The sequence below is a fragment of the Rhopilema esculentum genome, chromosome 6 (genome assembly GCF_057945365.1).
Source record: "Rhopilema esculentum isolate cy_ngs chromosome 6, ASM5794536v1, whole genome shotgun sequence".
NCBI classification, from domain to species: Eukaryota; Metazoa; Cnidaria; class Scyphozoa; order Rhizostomeae; family Rhizostomatidae; genus Rhopilema; species Rhopilema esculentum.
The window spans coordinates 6,155,650-6,179,650 of NC_142820.1; the positions used below are offsets into that span (position 1 = coordinate 6,155,650).

At 34.5% G+C, this 24,001-nt stretch overlaps 3 protein-coding genes across 3 annotated transcripts; 2 read left to right on the plus strand and 1 right to left on the minus strand.

The window, feature by feature from the left end:
• The first annotated feature begins 460 nt into the window (after nucleotides 1-460).
• On the plus strand, nucleotides 461-8,238 carry LOC135686852 (septin-6). The gene is made up of 15 exons (XM_065203215.2): nucleotides 461-620; nucleotides 1,214-1,328; nucleotides 2,478-2,537; nucleotides 3,037-3,090; nucleotides 3,518-3,599; nucleotides 4,091-4,231; nucleotides 4,457-4,502; nucleotides 4,679-4,750; nucleotides 4,986-5,075; nucleotides 5,424-5,520; nucleotides 5,984-6,035; nucleotides 6,481-6,582; nucleotides 6,767-6,899; nucleotides 7,096-7,173; nucleotides 7,612-8,238. The coding sequence occupies exons 1-15, from the start codon at nucleotides 588-590 to the stop codon at nucleotides 7,696-7,698; spliced, it is 1,242 nt and encodes a 413-aa protein (XP_065059287.1). The 5' UTR covers nucleotides 461-587; the 3' UTR covers nucleotides 7,699-8,238.
• A 418-nt stretch (nucleotides 8,239-8,656) lies between these two features.
• On the minus strand, nucleotides 8,657-18,938 carry LOC135686252 (uncharacterized). The gene is made up of 12 exons (XM_089109097.1): nucleotides 18,768-18,938; nucleotides 14,591-14,673; nucleotides 13,666-13,755; nucleotides 13,078-13,186; nucleotides 12,833-12,934; nucleotides 12,433-12,551; nucleotides 11,768-12,227; nucleotides 10,943-11,198; nucleotides 10,538-10,731; nucleotides 10,189-10,312; nucleotides 9,201-9,285; nucleotides 8,657-8,843 (listed from the first exon to the last, which is right to left on the minus strand). Exons 1-12 carry the CDS (start codon nucleotides 18,936-18,938, stop codon nucleotides 8,780-8,782), a joined length of 1,857 nt encoding a protein of 618 aa, XP_088965223.1. The 3' UTR covers nucleotides 8,657-8,779.
• Nucleotides 18,908-23,695, plus strand: LOC135686855 (malignant T-cell-amplified sequence 1-like). The gene is made up of 6 exons (XM_065203218.2): nucleotides 18,908-19,047; nucleotides 20,765-20,917; nucleotides 21,217-21,314; nucleotides 22,037-22,170; nucleotides 22,520-22,587; nucleotides 23,264-23,695. Exons 1-6 carry the CDS (start codon nucleotides 19,037-19,039, stop codon nucleotides 23,346-23,348), a joined length of 549 nt encoding a protein of 182 aa, XP_065059290.1. The 5' UTR covers nucleotides 18,908-19,036; the 3' UTR covers nucleotides 23,349-23,695.
• Nucleotides 23,696-24,001: the final 306 nt, after the last annotated feature.

Sequence of the window (24,001 nt, forward strand, 5' to 3'; positions counted from 1 at the left end):
CTTTCGCAAAAAGAACAGGTATCCTTTCTTGACAGCATAGAATTTCTTCACTACCGAACTTTCCACTGTTGAATTTGTGTCTTTTGTCTCATATTGCAACTCTCGTTCTGATCCCGGGGAAATGTTACTTTTTGGTTTCAATTTCTCTCAATAATAGTGGAATGTTTTGATGTTAAAGAGAAATTGCTCTAAAATCGCCAGAAAAATGGAGCCCATGCATTCGTATCAGGCAAAATCGAGTGAACTTTCTTTGCCAATATATGTTTATGTTTTTCGGTCACGAATGCCTAAATTCTTACTGAAAAGTCGCCGCACACAGGAGCAAAATGCTTAACCAAAGTGCCACGAATGACACTTTGCTTAGGCAATATGCTCTCGTGTGCGCCTAGCTTCAACGCTCGCTTCTTTTCGCTGACCGCGCACCGTGGGTTTCATAAAAGATTTCCGGATATGGCTTCGCGGTAAAGAGCCACGCATGCGCAAGAACTAGAGTCTAGCGGCAGCTGTAGAGAAAGTGAATGAAAACATCAGGGCGTGTATGAGGCCGAATTTTACGGTTCTGTTTGAAGTACTGTTGCAGTAAAGTCATGGTTGGCGAAATCGACAGTTTCCGTTCATTGGTAAGCAAAGTAGTTTGTTTTTTCTTCAGTTTTGCCCTCTTCAGTTGTGCTTTACATGTCAGCGAGGGATCGTGTTGATGATGGCCTAATTTTGAATAATTCGACAGGAGAACAGAAACCGTGACAAGGAATGAACAAGATATACTGAAAGCTTTATTGGAGTCTTATGGGCACACTATGTTGATCTTCATACACATTTTCTAGTCCATTTTATTGTTTTCGGTAAACGATTGGAATCAGGAGAACCTCTCGTCTAAAAAGATCTGGGGGTGGAACGACAGACCAAATGGAGGCCATGGAAGAAATATTGTTAAACGGAAGGGTTCTGCAACACACAACACTTACGTTTACCATTTTCCACTAAGGATTTCAAATAGACATGCCACACTATCTGGATAAGAATGTTACAGCCTCTTGATTAATCTTATGAAGAAACTCAACTATCCTCTTAAAATCCAAGTATATGTGATTAACATTTTTATTATCAATATCAGGCCTGTGTAAAATGTTCAGTTTTCCTTTTTTTGCAAGTTACTTGATTATGATAATATAGAAACATTAAATTTTAAATGTATCTATACAAAACTTTTCAGGGTCCTAATGCCAGATCCATGAAGTTAACTGGTCACGTAGGATTTGATAGTCTTCCTGATCAGCTGGTTAATAAATCTGTGAACAAAGGATTTTCTTTCAACATTTTGTGCATAGGTATGATATTTAATTTTTGTGAATTACCTAGGATACTTTTTAGTGATTTACTTAAGAAAAGCTGTTGCACAAAGGCGAGACTGTATGCATTGCGCTTTGCCTGGATCTATGATTTAAAACTTAATAACTATATAAGTGCAGTTTGGTTGCTTTGATGAAGGCTTATGAGCCAAAACAAAAGAAACAACTGCCTTGGCTCGAGTGAAATCTGCCGGGTAAGCATTAGAAATTTACTTGTGAACTAGTTTTGGGGGTTCAGAACTTGAAAATGGCTTTGAAAAAGCGAACATTTTACAACATATTGGCTAAAAGCTTTTTCGTCTGATACTCCTCAGAGCATAAAATGTCATAATAAGGGTCCGAAAGAACACAATGAAAAATATATACCCAGTTGTGAATCAAAATAGGCCAATCAGAAAAATGCAAGCACATGACTGGTAAAGTTGACCAATCAATGCAGAATGCCTAAAGAAAAATTACCACTTGAATCCAAAAGAGAAAACAAACTCCTTCTTTCTACACAATAGTGGCTTTTTCGTTTGTATGTAGATCAATTCCAAAACTGTTAGATGAAAAGACCACCAACCAAAAGGAAGAAAATGATTCCTTGCCAGGTTTAGATGTTTTGGTTGTTTGCCAGTTTTAGATGTTTTGGTACTTTACCGGTTTTGTGCTTGCGTTTTTCTGATTGGCCTATTTTGTTCCATAACTTGGGATATATTTTTCATTGTGTTCTTTTGGACCTTTATTTTAACGTTTTTCGCTCTGAGGAGTGTCAAACGAAAAAGCTTTTAGCCAGTATGTTGTAAAATGTTTACTTTTTTCAAAGCCATTTTAAATTTACTTGTTTTCCTCAATGGAATGATCTCTTCATTTTTTATCCAGCAATCTGGAGCTTGACTCCAACCAAGTGCTGTATTTACATTTGTTTTTACATATTTACAGTGGCAAAAATTTTCTCCAGTCTGCATTGACCTACTGAATATTTGATACTTTGATACAAGCTTTATTAATATTATGCCACTGGAATCTGTCTGATATGAGAGCAAGCGTGAAACTCATAACACCGATCATCTATCATGAATCAAGGCTATAATATTATATGATTGACTTTTTATTCCATTAAATGTTTTTCTTGCTTTACAAAAGGTGAAACTGGAGTTGGAAAATCAACACTGATAGACTCATTGTTCAAAAGAACTTTTGAGGGCAAGTCTAGTCTATTTTTGAGTTAGATTTCAAAACTGTGTATTAATTTATGTTCTAGTAATAACCACAGATTAATGGATAAGCTTTTTTGCTTTGCGGCACTCAATGGAAAAATGTTTTGAGAATGGTAACAGCTTATACGATTAGTTAATTTACAGAAAGTTTCCTTGAGAACTCTGTATAATATATCTTTAATACAAATGCCATAAAACATTATGTATCTATACAAATTCCAGTCAGTATATGATATTATCTCTGCATATTTGTCTGCTTCTGAGTAAAGAGCCTTAGAGATAAGCTCTATATTTTGAATGCCAGTAATCAAGACATAAAAGGATGCAAGCAGTCAAGACTTCTAAGGAGATAAAGTAAAGAAAACTGGTAAAATGTGTGAGGGCAGAAGGAGAAACCACCCCAACTGGCCCTTTTCTGCAGGCATTGTTTCTCGGGGAATTTTTTTGGTTTTGTAATTTCAAAATGTTCTTATATTTATTTTCAGGTGAACCTCATAATCATGAGAATCCCAATGTTCAAATTCAAGATGTCACCTATGGTATTTTTGTTTATTAACTTATTTGTGTATTTGCTATGACATTAAATTTATATACAAGCAGTTTGTTCTGTGCCAAAAAAACCCAGATTGAATGCTTCATAAATGCCAATGTTATAGTTGGTTGTTTTTGTTGGCTCTATATGGACCATTTAGGTTTATTGTAGTGAGTTTTCCTTGTCTTGATTATTACTTGAAACAAATCTGCTCAACATTTCATATGACAAACTACTATGTTTGCTTGCAAAGCAAAAAAAAACATCTTCCTTTTTTATATCTATAATTATCAATTAATGTGAAATGTTTGGTATTCTTATGGGTTGTCTTTGAGGTTTCCAACACAACTGTTTAGGTCTGAACTTTGGTTGAATAATCCAGTTGTCCTACATTTGAATAAAATAAGATCAAGAATATTTTTGCCTTGTCCTAGATTTAAAGGAAAGCAATGTTTCCTTAAAGTTAACTATTGTTGAAACAATTGGATTTGGTGACCAGATAAATAAAGAAGACAGGTATTTGTTGCTTATATAGTTTGCACCTAACTATAAAATTTTAAAATATTAAAAATACTTTAGTATAAAACAACTTCATTGACATTTTGCTGTAAACTTCGAACTGCAAGATATCAGTAAAATTGTTTACCTACTGGGGGTCTTTTTTGATTGCAAGAACTGGAGTTTTTAGCTTTTTGAAAAATGACTGTAGCAGCCACACTTTAGATGAAATCTTTGAAAGCATCTTTACAAGGTTTCTGAGTATATGTTATAACATGATATTATACAATACATGAGGAATTACAGGAGCTCTCTCATTGCTAAAAACCAACCAAAGAGAGCTGCCCTGGCAATGTTTATGCATTAAAAAAATCACTTTTTTCAGTTATAGCAGACTTTCTTTTTTTTCATTCTATCTTATATTTATCGTAAAGGCAGAACAAAAAATTTGAAATTAATTCAGTACATTAAGTACCATTGAAAATCTTGGTTCCTTTTACCATCTTTAGCACCAACGCCATTCTACAGTACATTGACAAGCAATTTGAGGCATATCTTCAGGAAGAAATGATGATCAAAAGGGCTCTTGGGTCATACCATGATACAAGAGTTCATGTTTGTCTCTATTTCATTGCACCAACTGGCCATTCGTAAGTATTTTAATAGAATTATTATTATCAATATATGTTTGCTCACCTATTAATTATATGTGTTAACTCATATATTTCACATATAACATGTTATATTTAATATGTTATCACAAATATTCCCAAGGTTTGTGCATCCTTGTTTTTCTGTCATTACTTGGGTGTCAATTTTATTAATGTTGCTGAATGCAAAACTAACCTGTAATAACAACTCTGTTATTTCTCAAGGCTAAAGTCATTGGATCTGGTTTGCATGAAGAGGCTTGATAAGAAGGTATTAAGCTAGTATATATTATCCTAAAACAAATCTTTTGTTGCAATACAAGTTGATTTTATTACGTGTCTCTACATACATAGAAGTTGGAATCTGTTTCAAAGGTGATAGTTGCTTAAATTCGAATGGCATTTAAGTAACTTCTTATATTCACAGCTTGTTATTTTCTTTTGAAGGTTAACATCATTCCTATCATTGCAAAAGCAGACACTGTTTCCAAGAATGAGCTCCAGACATTCAAGCAACGGGTAAAATGTCTATGGCTCTTTTTAAAAATTTTCTTTTATCTTTCTAAAAATCCCTCTCCAGAGTATGCAAATGATGAGAAGGATATTGTATGTAATTTATCATTATTTTTCCCAATTATATGCCACTTTTAAAATATTTTCTGTGAGATGCTGTTAAAACTAAAATTCCACTTACATATAAGTGCCTAAAATAATCAGACATTCATTTGAGTTGTTGATCTTTGATTTTTTGCAGATAATGGATGAACTGAATAAAAATGCAGTTGAGATTTATCGGTTTCCAACTGATGATGAAACAGTGGCAGATATGAATAACCAAATGAATGTAAGTACATATAAGTTGCAATGATAAGATATATTTTCTGTTACCTTCTCTCTTTTTTCAGTTTGATTTCTTAATCAAACATAATAAATTACTGTTAAGGAAGTACCTCATTGTAAATTGATTTATAAAGGTTCCCTTATGGCATTTTCATTGGTTAAAGGATTGTCATTGTCAATATAAAATTGGTAATGAGATTAGAGAAATATCCATTTAATTGGTGCCATCGAAATAAGATTTTAATACTTTGTTAAATCATTTTATTATATTTTATAGGGACTTTGCCTTGCTTTTGAGATATCTAGTTTCTCATATAAAGCTGCTCAAATTGCCTATGTTTCTTTTTTTCAGCAACAACTTCCATTTGCTGTTGTTGGGAGCCGAGAAGAAGTCGTCATAAATGGTGAAAAGTGCCGGGCTAGACAATACCCATGGGGAACTGTTGTTGGTAAGTGCTATAAACCACTTTCCAGTTATAAAAAACGGTTATGAAACAATATAAACGGCTATAAACCAGTTATAAACCACGCGCCCAGTGATAAAAATTCCTCTTGAAGAGCGAGATAACCGGATGCTGATAGGTCAATCCACTTGAAAAACTCTTTTAAAAACGGAAGTTTGACATCGAATCCTTGTTTCCACTGCTCATAACTATACAATGTGTAGCATTTAGCTCATTTATTAAAAGTTTTGTCACGTTTAGTTTAATGATTCAATAGAAAAAACTTTATTGCTCTGTGTTAATAAATAAATTTGTTTCGCGCGCCCCACTCTTATCACGCGAATTTTTGGCCGCGCGCGTTGATTTCTGGACGTGAAAGCCCTGTACCTGTCTTAAAGTTAAATCCAAACTGTTGCATGTTGATAAAAATATAAATGCAATTCTGCCTAAAATATTTATGTAATTTTAGTTGAAAACGAAAACCATTGTGACTTTGTAAAGCTGCGTGAAATGATGCTGAGGTAAGTAATGCATTAATTTTTGTAAATTGTAGGTTAATTCCTTTGTATTTGAATCAAAGAATGGCTGTGTTGGCAAAGTTCCTTCAAATTGTTATGGAAAAATGGTTTTCATCCCTTACAATTTTAAGGTTATGTAACAGCATTTGCACATGTTCCTAGGCAGAAATTACCCATGGACTACCTAAAATATATTTTCAAAATGCAATCTTGGCAAATGTTAGGTTTTTTCTAATGTTTAACAACACTGCAACGGTCTTTTCTTGTTTAGCTGTCTCTTTTGTTAGGAAATATCTTTGGATTAGAGCCTTGGTCTAGTAGATTTTGCATTCAGATTTCCAATTCTGCTCAAAATTAAGATAACCATATAACTTTAATGTACCAACTGATGAATTTAATAAAATGCCAGCCAATATTTGCATTACTGACTTCAGAATTTTACTCTTAGAACAAACATGGAGGATCTTATTGAAACCACTCATCGCAAACACTATGAACTTTACCGTAAACGAAAGCTAGAAGAAAAAGGATTTGATGATGGTCAAGACAGGTGTGTTTCGAGCTTTGTCATAACCAAGTTGATATTTGCCTTCTGAACTATATGTACAAATCTTCAGTTATCACGTTTCTATTTGTTTTAGATTCACATGAACCCCAATAATTAAAAACAATTTCCATTAAATTCCCACTTTTATAGTTAATAATTTGCTGGTTTAAAATTGCCTTTGTTTCAGCATCCAAGAGTCATACAAACATAAACGAGAAGAGTACATGCATGTTTTGCAGAAAAAAGAGGAAATCATAAGACAAGCATTTGTACAAAAAGTAAAAGAAAAAGAAAACGAATTGAATGTTGCAGAGCAAGAGGTCTGTTAACTTTTCTAAGAAAAACCTTCATATTTCCTCTTGATGTTATATTTTTCAAAGTTCATGCTTAGATGGTGGTTCCTTGTGCAGTTGTGTTTGATAAGCCCATGTCTTCCTGTCAGTGCTAGGTTATTATGCCTAAATATTGTAGCCCTGTAAATTATCATTTTCATATGCTAATAATGCACATTTTCAGTTGAAGGCAAAGTTTGAAGACATGAAAATAGCACAGAGTGAGGAAAAGAAAAAGATAGAGGCAATGAGGAAGCAACTGGTACGTCATTCGTTTCCTTTATTGTTCGTCCCTTGCCACATTTTAATTTGCTCAATAGACCTTATTTTAAAGTCGCTGTTGTAGAATTGTTTATACTCATCTTAAAAGATTTCAAAATTTATCAAAATGCTGGCATGAATGGAGAACATTTCGCAGTTAGATTTATATATGTTGTTAAGTGTACTGATTTTTTACCTCTCTAGCTGCTTACATAGAATATTTCATTTCACCTATTGGAGCAATAAAATATCGTTTTTTTACAATCGGTGCACCATAAAGCATGTTAAATAGGATATTCTCGACTTGCTCTGCTAAGGTCTTATAATGATAAATAATGTTTAGGTAAGGCCAAACCAACAACATCTCCATCCAAGTGCATTGTATAGAAGCTGTGAACGTATTATAAAAGTACAATACATCACCACTCTTTGCTTTTAGGAAGAAGATATTGCAGAATTTGAAACAAAAAAACAAGATTATGCAGCACAAATGGCAAAAGCAGCCATGAAAAAGAGAGGAAAATGAAGTGACAAATGAGAAGGAACTTGAGTTTATAGCTATTTAAAATTGGTTATAAAAGGCCACAAGGTGTACCAAACAAGCGAAAACAAAAAGACCTGCGGTATCTGACCTAAGCAAGTCTTTTGCTGAAATTTCGTTAAGTAAAAGAAGTATATTTAAATATTATTGCAGTCAAGTATGTATTCACTTATTATCCGTATGTTGTATGCTGTTAAATCAGAATTCATGGCTTGGCTTAGCTTAGATTAGAACCTTGAAGACAACAGACAATGCAGCCTTATTTAGCCATTAATCTATCAGCATCAAATGATTGAATATGAACGTATATAGTTTCCCTTTGCAATAAAAGCAACAAAACTCTTTTAGACTCTCATACATTTTGATAATTTTTGGTGCTTAACATCTTTCATTTACTATAGGTTTTTTAATAGTCTTGAAATTATTAAATTTGTAAGATCTATCAGAGTTACGAGATAAAATTACAGATAATATTTAATCGATGATACTATATTAGAGTTTCCAAAAAAATCCAGTTTACGATGATTAGTTCTTGAATTTCTGTGTATGTTTTCTTTTGCTTGACATAGAACCAATTTTATACATTATGTGGTGATTTTCCTAGTTTTTTTACTTGTTCTCACTGAAAGCATACTTTAAATTATTAAAATTCACGAAACTGACTGTAAGTAGTTGCCCGAAAGAAGCAGACTTGGACTTCAGTGTAATGAGAAGAATTAAACTCTGTTTGCCTACCCGGAACAATTAACCCACTGAAATGAACAATGATTTCTTGGCTTTTTGTATACCCAACCAAAGATTCCAGGGAAAGGAAGCATTAAAAATTTCCAGATTAGAAATTTGTTTGACACCTCCGCACTTGTACTTTGCAGGCAGAACTGCCTCGAATTGCTTGCAGCATATAGATTTGCAGCATGTATGAGCAACACAAAAGAAATTCATATGTTATAGGAATAATTAGCTGCGATATAAAGAAATATACTAAGGTTCACTATAAATAAAAAAGGTCCATACTTGTGCAGAGAGAGGCCAAATGATAACGTGAAAAACATGTCATCTCTTGAAGTTAAATTACTGATTCAGAATAGTGGCTTGAGTCGAATAGCGAGTTGGCTCGTTCTGCAATATACCTGAGAAAAAAGTTTGGTAGTGAGCACATTATGGCTTATAGCATCTATAAAATCAGGCCTTGAAGCAAATTATCTCACAAAGAGTCCGAAAACCACAAGTACTTTTTCTCTGACTTGCAACTGTCGGTTTCAGAGTAAGATGGTTCTTCGAGGTAACTCAGCTGATCCATGACCCACTCGTAAATGGGTAAAGTGTAATAAGAATTCTACGTCGGCGAGAACTCTACTTATTTTTCATGGAATAAGTACATTCAAACAACTTTTAAGGCCATGGTTTAAAACTGATGAAATCTGGCATTACTTCAACCAGCTCAAGTTAAAAAAATTGCATATAAAAAAAAGTCAATAGAATAGTACCTTAAAAACTTCTCCAAATATTCGACTAGCAAAATTCTTTTTCTAGTGTCCAGTTCTGTTCGACAGATCAACGATGGCAATTTCACTAAAAGTTAAAGAAAAATAAAGCTGAGTGCCTAATCTAGTGGCGTTTTCACAAATTCAAGTCAACTAAGTTAATCACCATAACTTCTCCTATCATAGGGGCTAAAGAAGCTTGAGAAGAGAAGAGGCACTCGAAGCCCGTGACCCCTAGCCTTCAGAAGAGCATATGCAGAGGTCTTTTGTTTCTGCCCCTTCCTTTTTGTACAGAGCAACTCATGATGATTAGCATTGTTAAAACATTTAGCATGATAAATATTTTTTTATATAGAATATTAAAAGAAACTACAATACAATAACCTGAGCCAATCATAGCGGGAAAAGACACATGATCGTCTAGTCCCCACTAAGAATGGCACTTACAATGAATTTTAACAATAATCTCTAAATTAACTAACAAAAGAACGCAACATAACACTACACCACGCCTTACCAATCAACACTACGTTACATTGAGGTACAACGAAAAACCATGCAGAGCAAAGCCGCCCCAGCCACAGAGCCACAACCAACCCACAGAACACCATACATCAGGCCCCATCCAGGGAGCCCGTCAAGCGGAACCCGGATCCCGCCGTTGCAAGAGCCATGCACCAAAACCCCCCAGACGGCACCCAGCCCGCAGCGTCCCTCAAGGTTGCGGCAGCCCAACAGCCAAAAGAAGGCAGCCCCGCTCTACATGGCCCTAAGCCGTACCTCACACTACAAAACAGTACGAAAATCTTTCACATTGCGCTACAGACAACTATCTCGTCAATTATCGTGATAAATATCAGGTCAATTATCAATTGGGAGCTAAAAGGAAATTTTTAATTTGCAAAGAAAAGTGTGTGGATTAGCAAATATCCTTACTCTTATACAACATTTTCTTATACGTGTGGAATAGATACAAGAAGAATTTTCTCACCAAACAGTCGTAGCAGATGTTCCGCGCCATAAATCTCAGCAGGACTTTTTGAATCCACCGCACTTAATGGAAAAGGCGAGAATGACGACTCTTGCTCTTTTGAGATACAACGGGAAAGAGATTCCTACCAAAAAAGAATCTTCTGTTTGCAAATATTGTTTCAAGACAAGCACATGACAGGAAGTAAGCATACCACATCTCAACACCTTCTATTCAAAGTTGTTGCATATTGTAATAGCTGAAGTATCACCTTTAAACTGGGGAAAAGGATAATACTTTCCTTTCTATTCATTTTTTCGACTATCATCTCGGTGATCTAAAAAGAGAGAATAAGTTTGGCTATACGCACCGGTAGGTCTTGCATCTGGTCTGAAGTCATTGGCTGCGGGGCAGTGGTTTCTGACGTCATCATAGAGCTAGCAGATGCACCAACAGGCATGGCATGTTGTTCTTTTGAAGCAGAGCTTTTACTCGAAGGTCTAGGGTGAGCTTCTGAGTTAATAGACCTTCTTGGGCGGAGATTTCGAATGGCACCTTCGGAATCTAAAGAATCGAATTAAGATTTCTTCAGCAAGTACAATAACCCGCTTTAAGTGAGACGAAATTGGCAAAACAATAGCAAAGTATATCAAAATCCAAATTTCAAAACACTTTCAACGCCTTTAACACCAGATAGGCTTATAAAGCTTATCATTAATAACGTTTCTAGCTAATAATATTGCTCAAATACAAAAATATGTATCTTCCACTGCACCGTAAGTTTGATCAACTGTGATGTTTTCCTCATTTGTCACAACTGTTCCACCGCTAGCTGGTGCATCATCTCCCTTTTCTCTGTTAGTGCCGTGTACCTGAGATGAATCTATGGCTTCATCGACAGTGTGGTCTTTTGGGCCAAGATCACTGTCAGCTTGCTCTGCTTTGGCTTCACTTGCATGCGAATCTGTTCTAGAAACTTTGTCCAGAGCTACAACATTTGCTGAAATTCGAAATTCCGTAGGTTTACCAACCTGCATGTGAATATAAGCAAAACAGTTTATTAGCTTACATTTAGCTTCAATATAATGAAATATAAGGCTAGCCACCTGGCAAAAACTAACAAACTAGTTATTAAGTGCACTGCCTTATCATTTTTTCGCCTACTTTCCAGATCCCTTCGAATCAAAACTAATTTTAACCTTTACTTTACGACATAAAAAATCATTAATGCAAGAGCAATTTGCAGCAGAGCCAGGGCCTAAATTAGTTTAAACAGAATCCCTAGAAGATTTAATAACATAAAATTTGATATTTCGTAGAGCATGTGACTCATTGGAGGTTTACTTACAGTCCATACTGTTTAATTACCAATCATATTTCGAAAAACCTATGAGCAATTTAGTCAAAACCTACACTATACCCAGGTTGTCTACAAGGCAAAAACAGCTATCTGAGCGCTCAAGTCCTAGACCTAAGGCTCAAGGAGGTAGTCTTTAGATGGATATACCTAAAGGTGAATAGAAACTCTTGAATAGAAAAAATGGGCTACTATCGCCAAAACTAGCATAAAACAGATGAAAATACATTAAGAAAGATTTACCCTTGTGCTAACTTGCCCGTCAGCTGGCATGTTATCACTCACAGGTGGTTCCAGTTTTCTTTTCAAGCTAGGCCTCCCCCTGCGCCTTGGAGGCGATTTCAGATGATCCAGTTTCTCATTTCTAATACCAAGTACCCCTGAAGAAAACCGTCCACCCACTCCCGAACCTTCTGCGCCTGAGCATTTTTCTTGCTTTTCTCTAGAGACGACTCTTTTGAATCTTCGTCCCCGTTTTTTACGTGGACTTGCACTCGATTCTGACGGTGTAGCTGGCAAATTTTGAAGTGTGTCATCAAACTTTGTATTTATTAACTTTAACGGACTAGGTATAGCAGTAAATTGTTTATCTGGAAAAATGTGAGAATACTGCTCCCGCTCAAAATTGTAAAGCAGCAAAGCTGACAGCGTAAAGTTGAGGTACGTCTGCAAACCCTGGACCATTTCTCGAACAATTTCAATGCTGCAATGAAAAAGAAATGCGTCATGCTCGAAATGCGTCAGAGGTTCAACCAAATGGAAAAATGCCCTTCATGAAAGACTGTTCATTAAAAATAGCGCGTCTTACAAATTTGAAAGCAATAACAAAAAGTTAGGTTATAAAATACGATGAATTTTTGCGCTAAAACTAAAGTATTTAGGTTTGGCTGCCATTTGAAAAAACTCACTTCACGTTTCGTAAATATGAAACCTCGTCCAAACTCTCGTTTGCTTCGTGCAATTCACAAAATTCCAAGAAATCTGTAAGAATCTTCAGGGCACTGGGCGCTCTTGGTAGCTTGAGTAACTACAATAAACAATCGGATAATGTTTCACCTAAAATCTAACTACAATAAGGGTTCAAAAACCAAATAGTACATAGGACAAACGTAAAGTTTCTAACGAAAATACAGAGCAAGAGATTTTGCAAAACAGTTTACTTTTAAATAAATAAAAGCTCAAATCTAAAGCTTTGTGTAATGATGAGCTGAAGAACTCGGCAAGATTTTAAGGTGATATCTCGTTTTCATGCTGAGAAATAGGCGATGAAAATCTTTAGGTTACTATTGGGTTTGAATGGATACAAACCCTTTTTCTTCTTTTGATGAGATAACAATCGTCCTCCAGTTTGCATTTCAGGATATGAGGAATGCTGATACAAACAACAGGCAAATCTGAAGATTCTTCCCCCTGTGATAGAAATATTTGAGAAAAGTTAAATGAGAAAAGCAAACTGTTTTTGAAAGATATGTTTTTACTGACATATCGAAGTCGCTTGTTACGGAAATGAAAACTACAGCAGAGATAAAAAATAGATCTGAATTTATGGATACCTCTGCTTGCGAGCTATTTGCTGTACTTTGATTTGATTGGCTGTTTGTTTCTATAGATTCAAAGTCGTCATCTTGTTTCCGCTTTCTTGCTCTAGGTCTCTTTTTCGGCCTGTTTATCATATGAAAATCAAATTGTTAGAAAAAATTTCAAATACGATAATTTTGCAAAAGAAACTCATTAAATTTTCGACAAACACTACTGAGACAATGAAACGAAGAAAAAGGGAAAACCATGAAAAAATATCCTGCCAAGAGGCTGTTTGGTTAGGAAGTATATAATTATTTGGCCTACCAAACTGACTTATTTCATTTTACATATAGGTTTCAACTTTACAACACCACAAAGGAAAAATTTTCAATTATCCTGTACATTTTAAAACTTCCCATACACAAACTACGATCAGTTGCGGGTATAATTTATTGTCATCATGATTTTGAATTAGATAATTACTGCTGACAAAATTAAAAAATTTGAATATATCAAGAATCACAGTGCAGGTTTTATGCATCTATCAAGCCAAAAATTACATTGTTTATGAGTTGAATCAAAACTTTTCTATTGTATTGGTAACAAAATGAAGAACATACCCAAGTGCTTTTTCGTAGAGCTTTGCTTGCAAACTTCTGTTTGTCTCAGAGTCTTTCAATACGCTGTCACTTAAGACCCATCTGTCCCAGCTAAAAGAAATCAACTTCATGACTTGTGCTGCCTTTCCAAGAAACCACTTGATAATATCGCATTCAGTACTGTCAGTTTTTACAATAATAATAGGGCATTAAATTTGCACAAGAATCAATAATGGGCTTGTGTGCACATCATACTGCTTCTTTGTGATATTTCTGTCTCAGGCTTGCAGTTGATATGCTGTTGCTAATGAATTAAGCCAAGCTAGGATGGGAGCGACCAATGCATGGGAATTGCCCCTGGGAGGAGGAGACTTTCTAGGCAAATATACACTCTGTCATTCCATTTTTGTTTTTCCACATTTAAGAGAGGTTGGTCTGTTTTCAAGTCAAATTATTCATGCGACAATAGTGCTTTTTAAAATAGCCTTTTAATCAAGAAAAAATGTTGTGAGACAGGCAAAAAAATGCAACATCAAAAAATTAAAGTGAGGTGCCATAAAGTAAAATGCAAACCATAAATATATACCATACAAATGGTAGACTACCTAAAAAAAGTTGGCAAAATTTTGGATGGGTTGAGTTTCTGTTTGTGGCACCAAAATTTATAGTAGAAATTTTGAACATTTAAAAAACAAGGCCTTCAAAGGCCAAGGTCATCAAAAATGAGCCTTGCAAAATATTCGAAAGGAACAAATATTTTCAAGTTTTGCTGATAATGGAAGACAGGCATGCAAATTGTCATATGGCATGAGTATGGATAACTAGTATTATTTGGGTCCAAATACCATAAAAATTCAAATACTTGGCTTCTGTAAAAATATTTTAGCAAACTATCCATTACTTCCTTGCAATGACAATAATGATTAGATGCATATCGTATTTGTACCTTTTATTCCACCCAATGAAATGAATAAAAAACTCTGGAACTTTATTTCCTTTTTCATCTTTTGTGACATCTACCTCAAGCACCTGTAACAAAGGAGATCTCATAATTTATATCTACCATAGCAACAAAATTGGTTAATTCATAATTCATCCAAATTAAATTTGCCTGGATTAGGAACAAACTCAGGTCTGCATGTTGCCCCAATCTCAGCCTTGATTGATTGTGATTGTGATGAATTATGATTCTGACCAAACAGCTCTCCTGTTTGAATCTTTTGAGAGGAATCATGAGCCTTCTGCAAAGATGTGTTAAAACAAAAGTAGGCAGATTTATAAAAGTCTTTTGATGCACATTAAGACTAGGGGAGGTAAAAGTTGTGTGACAATGTTGTCATGAGCCTTTTTGTCATTGGTAAAATGGCAGGTTCAAAATTTACAATGCAACATTAAATTACACATTTGATTAGACATTCCTGTTCTCTTACAATAAGGGTGTCAAACATATGGCCTGCAAGCCAGATGTGTTCCTTCAGGGCATCTTCTTTGGCCCTTGTTAAGGCCATAACTTTTTAGAAATTTGACCCCTGCACTATGTCTATGGAGTGCCATTCGCGCCAAAATTATCAAAATTTGGTATTGGTCATACTTGTCATCATTATGCAAACGTATTTGATCATATAACATATAAATTCAAAGTTTATTGACGAACATTACATGAAATTCTTTGACATTAGCTAACAGTTTAAATGCCTGATGTGAAAAAACTCTGCACACAGAAATGTAGCATTTTGGATAGATCATTTTTTACAAAATTTTCATGTAACTTTTAAAACAATTTTTCATGTAATTCATTTACAGTTAACTACAAAATTTGCCAATACATTTTGTAATTAACCATCTGGCCTGCCTGTGATCTAAGGTTTTGCTGGTGGCACCCAAAACTTAGTCTGACACCCCTGTCTTACACATAAAGAAATTTCTTGCTGCATTTTCTTAGATCTTACAATGACTAATCATTTGACACAGTTGATCATGAGATGTTAATATCTAAGCTTCACCATTATGGAATTAGAGAAACTGCTTTAGATTGGTTCAAATCATATCTCTCTGATTGATCCAGAAAGTCTTCATCAATGGCGTCCCTCTGCCCTCTACTCTTTCTTTTATATATCAATGACATGTCAACTTGTTCAGAAATTTTGAAATTCCATCTTTTTGCTGACAATAGTCTAGCATTTTTTCTCTGATAAAAACTTTCTAATGCTTTCATCACTCCTCATATTAATTATGCAATTACAGATTGGGGTAATGATCCTAGATATCTGACTAATCAACTCTAGCTTAAACAAGGCTGTTAGAATAATGTGCTTTGAAGATTTGAAATCTAAAGCTACTCCTTTATTTTCCGAACTTGAACTTCTAAAATTTGAAGATTGCTTTAAACTGGAAACAGCTAAATTCATGTACAATGATAATGATTAATCAAGTCCAAATAAACATTTTGTAAAAGCCAACAAAAGGCATAACTACAAAACCGGTCATGCTACAGGCAGTAGTTTTTTCCTGCCAACTGTTAGAACTGACCTGTGAAAAAAATTTCTGGCCTTCAATGGTGCAAAGGTTTGGAATCAAGTTCCACTAGATTTAAAATCAACACACAGCAAAATTACTTTTTGCAAGCTTTTCTGTAATTACCTCTTGCAAAGCTATTCTGCTGAAGCAAATAAGCTTTAGCTTCAAAAATTTGTTACAATTGACTTACAATCAACCTTTTTTCCATCCAAAACAAGTATCATAATTTGTATATTACCGCTCAGCCCCTCCTCCTAATCCCTTTCCTGCTCTTCAGGGCCGGAAATCTGTCATGTCAATTTGGGGGGGGGGGGGGGACGACTTAGAAATAAAAATCAAGATTATTGGATTTTCTAAGAATTTTTCACCTCTATAGAAGGTACTTACAGATATTCCTCAGGATGTGACTTTCATAAAATTTGATGGATAACATTTTCAGAAAAAGGCAGCACAAAATTGAACCCGTGGTGTTAAGAATGAAGTTTAATGACATAGGAGGACCCACCATGGTTGGGTCGGACGTGAAAGAAAAGTTTTGAAATCATACCTTCTAGAGAGGCTAAAAAAACATCTCCCTGACCAAGTTTAACAGAATTCTATACCGCTCAGGATAGATAACTCAACGTTTCTCAGAATAACACAGATTATTGTTTCTTGGGAGAAATTTGGTAAGGGAAGAGTCATGCCAAAACTCTAGTCACAGACGTTGGGGAGGGAAAAATTCTAGCATTCTAATACACTCCCCTCACAAAGGTACGCGGACAGTTCGAAGATCGATTGCGCTTTCAGAGGAAAACAAAAGTTAGGCTGGCGATAACCACTTTTTAACTTAGTGATAATAATTTTTTGATAAACCCTTCCAAAATTAACAAAGACATTAAAATGTTGCAAAACTTTTGCTCTTCTCAGCTGTTTTCATTTTTTGTTCAAATAAGAAGCCATTGCAATAGAAATGTTATGCAAATCAACTGATGTCAAATCAACAAAGTGCAGCAAAGTCAGGTCATAAGAAGTCAAGTTTAAATTGACCAATGAAACAGTGTAATTCTTTACAAATTCGTTCTTGAGAAACAAATATTTTCGAAAAAAGAGAAATACAATGTGTTTACTCTCAGTTGAGAAAAATATTTGCATGTAGGTGCCACCGATCGAATATAAAACAATCATAACATTTCAACAGTTCTTAAACGTGCTTGTAAGCAGAAATATCTTTCAGTACTTGGTCAAATAGCCACATTTTTCTTCAGAGCAGCAAGTCTGGCTGGAATTGATTAGTACAAGCGTTTGATGTACTGCCTTGGAACATTTTCCCATATTTCAAATATTTTTTTGATGAGTTCAGCTGTATTTCTAGGAGGATTATTCTTCAATTTGCGTTTTATATAACCCCACACGTTTTCAATGGGATTCAGATCTTGACTTTGGAATGGCCATCTGAGTCGCTGGATCTCACAGAGTTGGAGATAAATCATGGTGCATCTTGCAGTATGTGCAGAAGCATTGTCATGTTGGAAGATGAAGGGAATATTTTTGTCACCAAAACATTTTTCTAACGATAAAGGCAGATTTTCATCTAACATGGTGCAATACTTTGCAGCATTTATTGTGCCATCAACAACGGTCAAATTTCCTACCCCTGCTGATGTGATGCACCCCCATACCATCACAGAAGGACCATTAACAAAGACTGGTTGAAAAAAATGAGGATCATCCTTTTCTGATGACTGCCTTCAAGCTCTCAATCTTCCACAGTCCTTATTTCTGAGAGCAAAACGACATTCATCAGAAAAGACAACATCTTCCCAATCTTCAACACTCCAAAGGCTAACAGCCTTGACCCAAGCTAATCTACGACAGCGATTGATAGGAGTAATGCATGCTCTTTTTTTTCTAATGCAGTTTACATATTTGTATTTCTTTATTACATTCCTTGCTATGTGTACCAAAAGCTTTTCAAACTTCAATTTTCTAGAAACATTTGTTGTAATTTTACGTAACATGGCAAATCTGTTTTGACGCAATTCTGTAATCACGGACCATTCGACCCTTGACGTTGCGAGAGTTCTTGGTCTTAGTTTAGTTCTAACTAAGTTTAGTTCTAGCCCAGCTACCAGGATTCCTTTTTAAAAGAAAATTAAGCTAATTCCTGAAAAAAATTATTTGCTCCAGATTTTTGGGAGGGTCCAGTCCCCTGTCCCCCAACCCCACCCCCCTCCCCCCCGGGATTTACGGCCCTGCTGCTATTTTCTTTTGTTCCTTTTGATTCATATATACTTTTTCTGCATTGTTATGATTAACTTAAAAAATTAATAAAACTTTAAAAAATTCACTAAAACTATATCAAAATGTATACCAAACTAAAATTGTCATTATTATTATCATTATAATTCATCTAAGGTGTCCTAGGGAAGGGACAACATCTTATATCATTGTATTATTCAAAAATACTGTTATGATTGAAATCCATTGTGAAAATTATATGCTTGATACTTATATATATAAAGTATTATGTTGTAAGTAATTTTTGTTGTTAAATAAAATTGATTGATCTGGTTTGGAGTCATTTTGGAGTTCGGACGAATGCGAGATTTAAACAACGGTTTTACCTTGGCCTCGTATAACATTTTAGCTTTGCTCGGATCTGGTTCGTAGCATAGCACCTGCTCTCCAATTCGAAATTCTGCCTGCAATTCATGCTTTTTAGAGTCATTTTTTCCTTCTACATGCTTGTCATCCGTTTTACCTGGCTTGATTTCACGTTGCCCGCTTACGGCCATATTGGATTTCGTAAAGGTCAATACGAGGCTGAACTTACGAATTTATTTGTAGTGTGCTTGTGGAGAGGAAAGAGAGGGCTTGGAAAGTGAACAAAATCATGTTTAAAAAGTAAGTTACCAGACAGACAGCTTTTTAATAACGTTCATCTTTTATGTAAGAGAATATTTTGTAACAAAAAAGTCATCTCAGATTCGTTTTTGATTCATTTCGATGTTTATAATAAATGTTAGAAAAAATCACTCTTTCTCTAATATGTTAGGCTTTTAAACAAAATAACGCGGCACTCAAACCTACATGTGCATACCTCTCAGATACTGATCCTGACCCAAACCCTACCAGTATGTGTGGTTTCATATGGCCTCCATCTGTTTTGCAAAAGTTGCTGTTAGCCGGAGCTAAATTATCCCATGTCAGTAACTTTCCCAGAATAAAACTGTTTTGAAGTTTTTGATAACTGTGTGAAATAAAGAGCGATGTTGGACCAGAGCTGTCGCTCTCATGGAAATGGTGCCCCTCATGTCAAAAATAAATTCCCATATGACCTACTGCCTTTTAGCTTCATCTTTTTCTAAAAAATTTTGTTCTTTGTTTGATTGACAAAAGACTAGCTATGATATGAAAAAAATATGCTTGTTAAGCCCTTGGAAACACTGAAAAATTATATTGACTATTTTGATAACAAGAAAAATAAGAGCAATAGTAAATCTAGTGAGCGATTTCAATTTTCGATTCAGATCTTGTGCATAGGTACCTACTGTACTTTTAAGCTCATCTTTATCATAAAAGCAACGTGTATGGTTAGACTCAAACCAAGTAGGATTCCATTTGATATGTTTGAAATAGGATGGTTGTAAGGGGGGGGGGGGGGGTCTTCATAATATTGCAATGTAAATTGCAATGTGCAGATGAAATGAGTTTGAAAATGAGCACATGTTGCCTCTTAACCCTATCTTCCATGACTGTGTTGGTTTTTACATGTTTGTACATTACCTCTGTAAGTTATCACAAAAATACATTTTTGTCCCCCTCCCCTAAATTTAAAATTCCTAACTATACCCATGCTTTTAAAGTATGGTTTTCTAAAGTTCCAAAGAAAACATGCACTCTGGTAAGCTATGGCCACTCAACAACAAAGTTGTAGGTAAAAATTCTGAATAATTCTTTAATTAAAGCTAAAGAATCATATCCTATCTCTATTTCTAAGCAAGATAATTTTTAAAAATTTAATGCATTTTAAGTGTTGTCATCTAGAGTTAGATAATTATTTAGCACTTATTTTCCTGCACTGTTAACAATTTCCAATAATTTTCCTTGAAAATTTAGCTATATGCAAACAAGCAATTCATTTCTGATGTAAAATCAAACAACCACTGATAAAACTGCAGTTATGTCAATCTTTAAAATCATTGAGAAAAAATCAATAAAAAATCATTTGAAAAAAATCAATAAAGAATTAAAGTGACACGCTTTCAAATCTTGATAAGAGATTGTGCATTGCCATATTTTTGTATGATAGGTAATGCTTCTAATTTAGCAGAGCAAACTGGTAAACATGGCCTTTACACTGTGTGACTTTTACATTCGGTCAGATTTACCTTTGAAACAGAAAGATGGAAGGTGTCATTAAGGCTTATTGTAATTGTGCTAAGCTACCTGTAAATGTAGCCTGCCTGAGGCTAACCTTATCATATCACTCCAGAAATCTTGGTTTGGTTAACCATTTGAATGTAGTTTCGTTATTTGGTTCATTGCTTTGTTATTGCCTTTCCTACATTCTGATAAAATCATGCTTATTTAACTGCTATTTATCACAAATTTGTATCAGATTTCTTGCTAAAGATGATGTTACTGGAGTCACACAATTAAAGGGATCAGTTCAAAGAGGACTCAGAACAAAACTTGTTGAACGGTATCCACCACTGGAAAAATGGATAAATGAAATTGCACCAAAAAAGGAAAGCATTGTTCTCATCAAATGGTGTGTCTCTTTTTGACTATATATCCCAAGCCTTATCATATTTTAATGGCAGTTTATTTATTATTCCTTTCTCTGGCTTTGTATGTATCATTTCCTGTTTATTGTGAGTTATATTCCACACCTCTTTTGGAAGCATCACAGTGCCTACCATTGTAAAGACTGTTTTGATGAAAAGACAAAATTTTAAAATGAATTTTTATTATAATATTAGTTAGAAAACTTACATTTATGATCAATTAACTCAATTAAATAAAGTGATATGATAATATTGATAAAAATTTGTCAAATCCTCTTTTTAGTCATGAACACATAGAAATCATTGCAGTCAAGTCAGAGCTGTTATTTTTTCGACAAAGAGATGGCCCATGGATTCCATCCTTGAGACTTATCCACAAATGTAAGTAGAGACCAAGCTATTAATATTCTGATGTTTAAACTTGATTATTTTTGAAAAATTAAACCAGTTTTTAAGACCACTCGAAATCAAATGGCATTGTTTGTTTAAACAGTGAAATAGGTTTAATGCCGTGGGAGGCACTAGAAAAACCTTATTGCATAGATAAAAGAAACATTGGAAAAACCTTATTATACATTTGAAAGCACCTATGTATCATTTTTCTAACTTCTATAAAATTCTTATCCTACTTGTACATGCTTTCTCATGATGATCCTGTTGTAATGTGTGCTCTTGTGCCTAAAAATAAGGTATGCCAAGTATAAATTAGAATAATAACCCTTTAACCTCAAACAGAGATGGTGCCAGAAATCTTCTGACAGAGGGGTTGGAACTTCAGACGAGGGGCTAAAATGACTAAAATAAGCAGTTTTTGTATGTTATTTTGTCAAATTTGCTCCAACAATAACCTTAAATTTTATCTATGAGGGGGCTAGATGCTTTAAACAGAGGGGCTGTAGCTCCCCTAGCCCCTCCCCTGGCGCCACCACTGACCTCAAAGCTAATCTAATAATGCTAATGTGAGAATATGATGTTTAGACAATATCTTCTCACTGCCACTTTTTAAGGTTAGACACTGGGTTGAAAAAAATTGAAACTTACAAGCTGCTGGGTGCAATTTGTAGACTACCAATATAATGCCAACATTCCCTTTTGTATTTTAGATCCATTTTTGCTGCCCATTCAGCAAGTCGATAAAGGAGCAATCAAGTTTGTACTTAGTGGAGCCAATATAATGTGCCCTGGTCTTACTTCACCAGGAGCCAAATTGAATCCAGCTGAAGCAAATGAAATTGTGGTAGCGTTTCTTTAAATCTATTATTGAGTGCTTTCTTAATGATAAGGGCTAAATCACCTGGAGCTAAAATCATTCCAACAAGCAAAATGCTTGGAACAAGTTTTTCTGTGACTTATGTTTATTAGAATTTTTCATACTAATGTTGCAAATAAAGAGAATCTTACATTTTCAACTTCTTTTTGGTCAGCTACTAGCCTTTTAGGAATATCAAATGATGTATTTGAAATTGATTTTCCTTGTCTTTTTGTCAATAAAGACAAATATGAAACTTTCTCAATAATGTTAGTATCCATCTAAAAGTTATTTTACCACCAGTACTTTATGAAACAAATCCTTAACTTTGTACCAGGCCATCACAGCAGAGGGAAAGGAACATGCTTTATGCATTGGATGTACCAAGATGTCATCTGAAAATATGTAAGCAGTTTAAATCATCATAAGACATGGCTCAAAATATTATTAGGCTCTTTATCTTTTTGTATTGTAACATTTTCACAACTCTAAAGAGATGTGTAGCTATTTATATTCTAGATCAATATATGCATACCTATGTCAATCATCTTTGAATTTCAAGACTATTGAAAAATACCCTAATTGAAAGTTTACACTTTTAAAATTGAAAATAATCAGCATATAGCTATGTTAACCAAACATAACTTAAAAAAAACAAAACTTAATCCAAAGGGACAGTGTTGTAATGGAGTATTGGAAATAATCAGTGGTCTTTTTACTACTTTTTACTAGTGTACTCACAATGAAATGTGGGTTGCCGCTCTGGATTTTTTTCTTTTTAAATGAGACATGTTATCATTTTGGTTTTCATATTAAGGTTTTTACACAATCTACACTTTCCAATCGTGTTTCAGTCTTAACTTAATTCCCTGACAGAGCTCCCTCTGGTCGCATTTAGGCTGTTTTATTTTGTTTTATTAGAGCTTTCAGTAGTAGGGCAGATAACCTTGGGCTACACTTAAGGTACCAACATCAATAGCATATGAAGTAATTTTCTGTTTATATATGAATACCGGGTGTTTCGATTAGTGTACCCCTTAGCATATTAAAATTTATATTTGTTTTTATTTTCCCTCTGTAGCTTGGCAAAAAACAAAGGAATAGGGGTCGAAAATATCCACTATCTCAATGATGGACTCTGGGTAATGAAGCAATTGGATAGGTGATAGCAAACAATGATTTAGTTTAATGTCAGTTCTTATTTACAACTTGTGATTCCTTTTCTGGCTTTCTTGAGACTTTCTTTGATTTTTAGAAATATCTGATATAGACATTTAATATGGTGAACTGAAAGCTAAGCATGGTTCCTATCAGTAGGGACTGGCACATGCCTGGTGACCCTCCTGGCAAAAAATTCAAGCAAAAAAGCTGGCAAGCAAATTTTTTTCAAGAGTGTTGTTCCCACTAACAAAAATATTTCATGCACGATTAGTAATTGAGATGCTGCATTTGACTTTAACATGGTTATTTCTACTCAGTTGCATAGTAGCATATAGGACACATCTGCATAGTATTTTGGCATTTTATTTGATGCTCTCAGTGCTTGAGTCTTGACCTGTGCAATGCCATTTTTCAAATGATTAAGGATTGCAAAACAATTTTTTTTTAAATTTCTATCCAAAAATTGGTCTTCTTTTAAATCAACAAAAATTCCTAGCTTTTACTAATTATTTTGTAACTGTCATGTTATTTCAATTTCTGTAGGTATCTTGTAAATAGGCTAACTGATGTCAAAATAATTATTATTTTTAAAAACTTTATTAATAAGGCAAAACAGTCAGGATTTCATATATATCTGTTGATGTATTTCATAATTATC

Coding starts and splice junctions, on each gene's coding strand:
- LOC135686855 (XM_065203218.2), top strand. Junction 20,918..21,216: donor AGCATTGTTCTCATCAAATG/GTGTGTCTCTTT, acceptor TCCTCTTTTTAG/TCATGAACACATAGAAATCA. Junction 22,588..23,263: donor AAGATGTCATCTGAAAATAT/GTAAGCAGTTTA, acceptor TTCCCTCTGTAG/CTTGGCAAAAAACAAAGGAA.
- LOC135686252 (XM_089109097.1), bottom strand. CDS start 18,938: ATGGCCGTAAGCGGGCAACGTGAAATCAAGCCAGGTAAAACGGATGAC. Junction 12,935..13,077: donor CAAATAGCTCGCAAGCAGAG/GTATCCATAAAT, acceptor TTTCTATCACAG/GGGGAAGAATCTTCAGATTT. Junction 8,844..9,200: donor TATTTGGAGAAGTTTTTAAG/GTACTATTCTAT, acceptor CTTTTTTCTCAG/GTATATTGCAGAACGAGCCA.
- LOC135686852 (XM_065203215.2), top strand. CDS start 588: ATGGTTGGCGAAATCGACAGTTTCCGTTCATTG. Junction 6,036..6,480: donor CTGCGTGAAATGATGCTGAG/GTAAGTAATGCA, acceptor TTTTACTCTTAG/AACAAACATGGAGGATCTTA. Junction 6,900..7,095: donor TGAATGTTGCAGAGCAAGAG/GTCTGTTAACTT, acceptor GCACATTTTCAG/TTGAAGGCAAAGTTTGAAGA.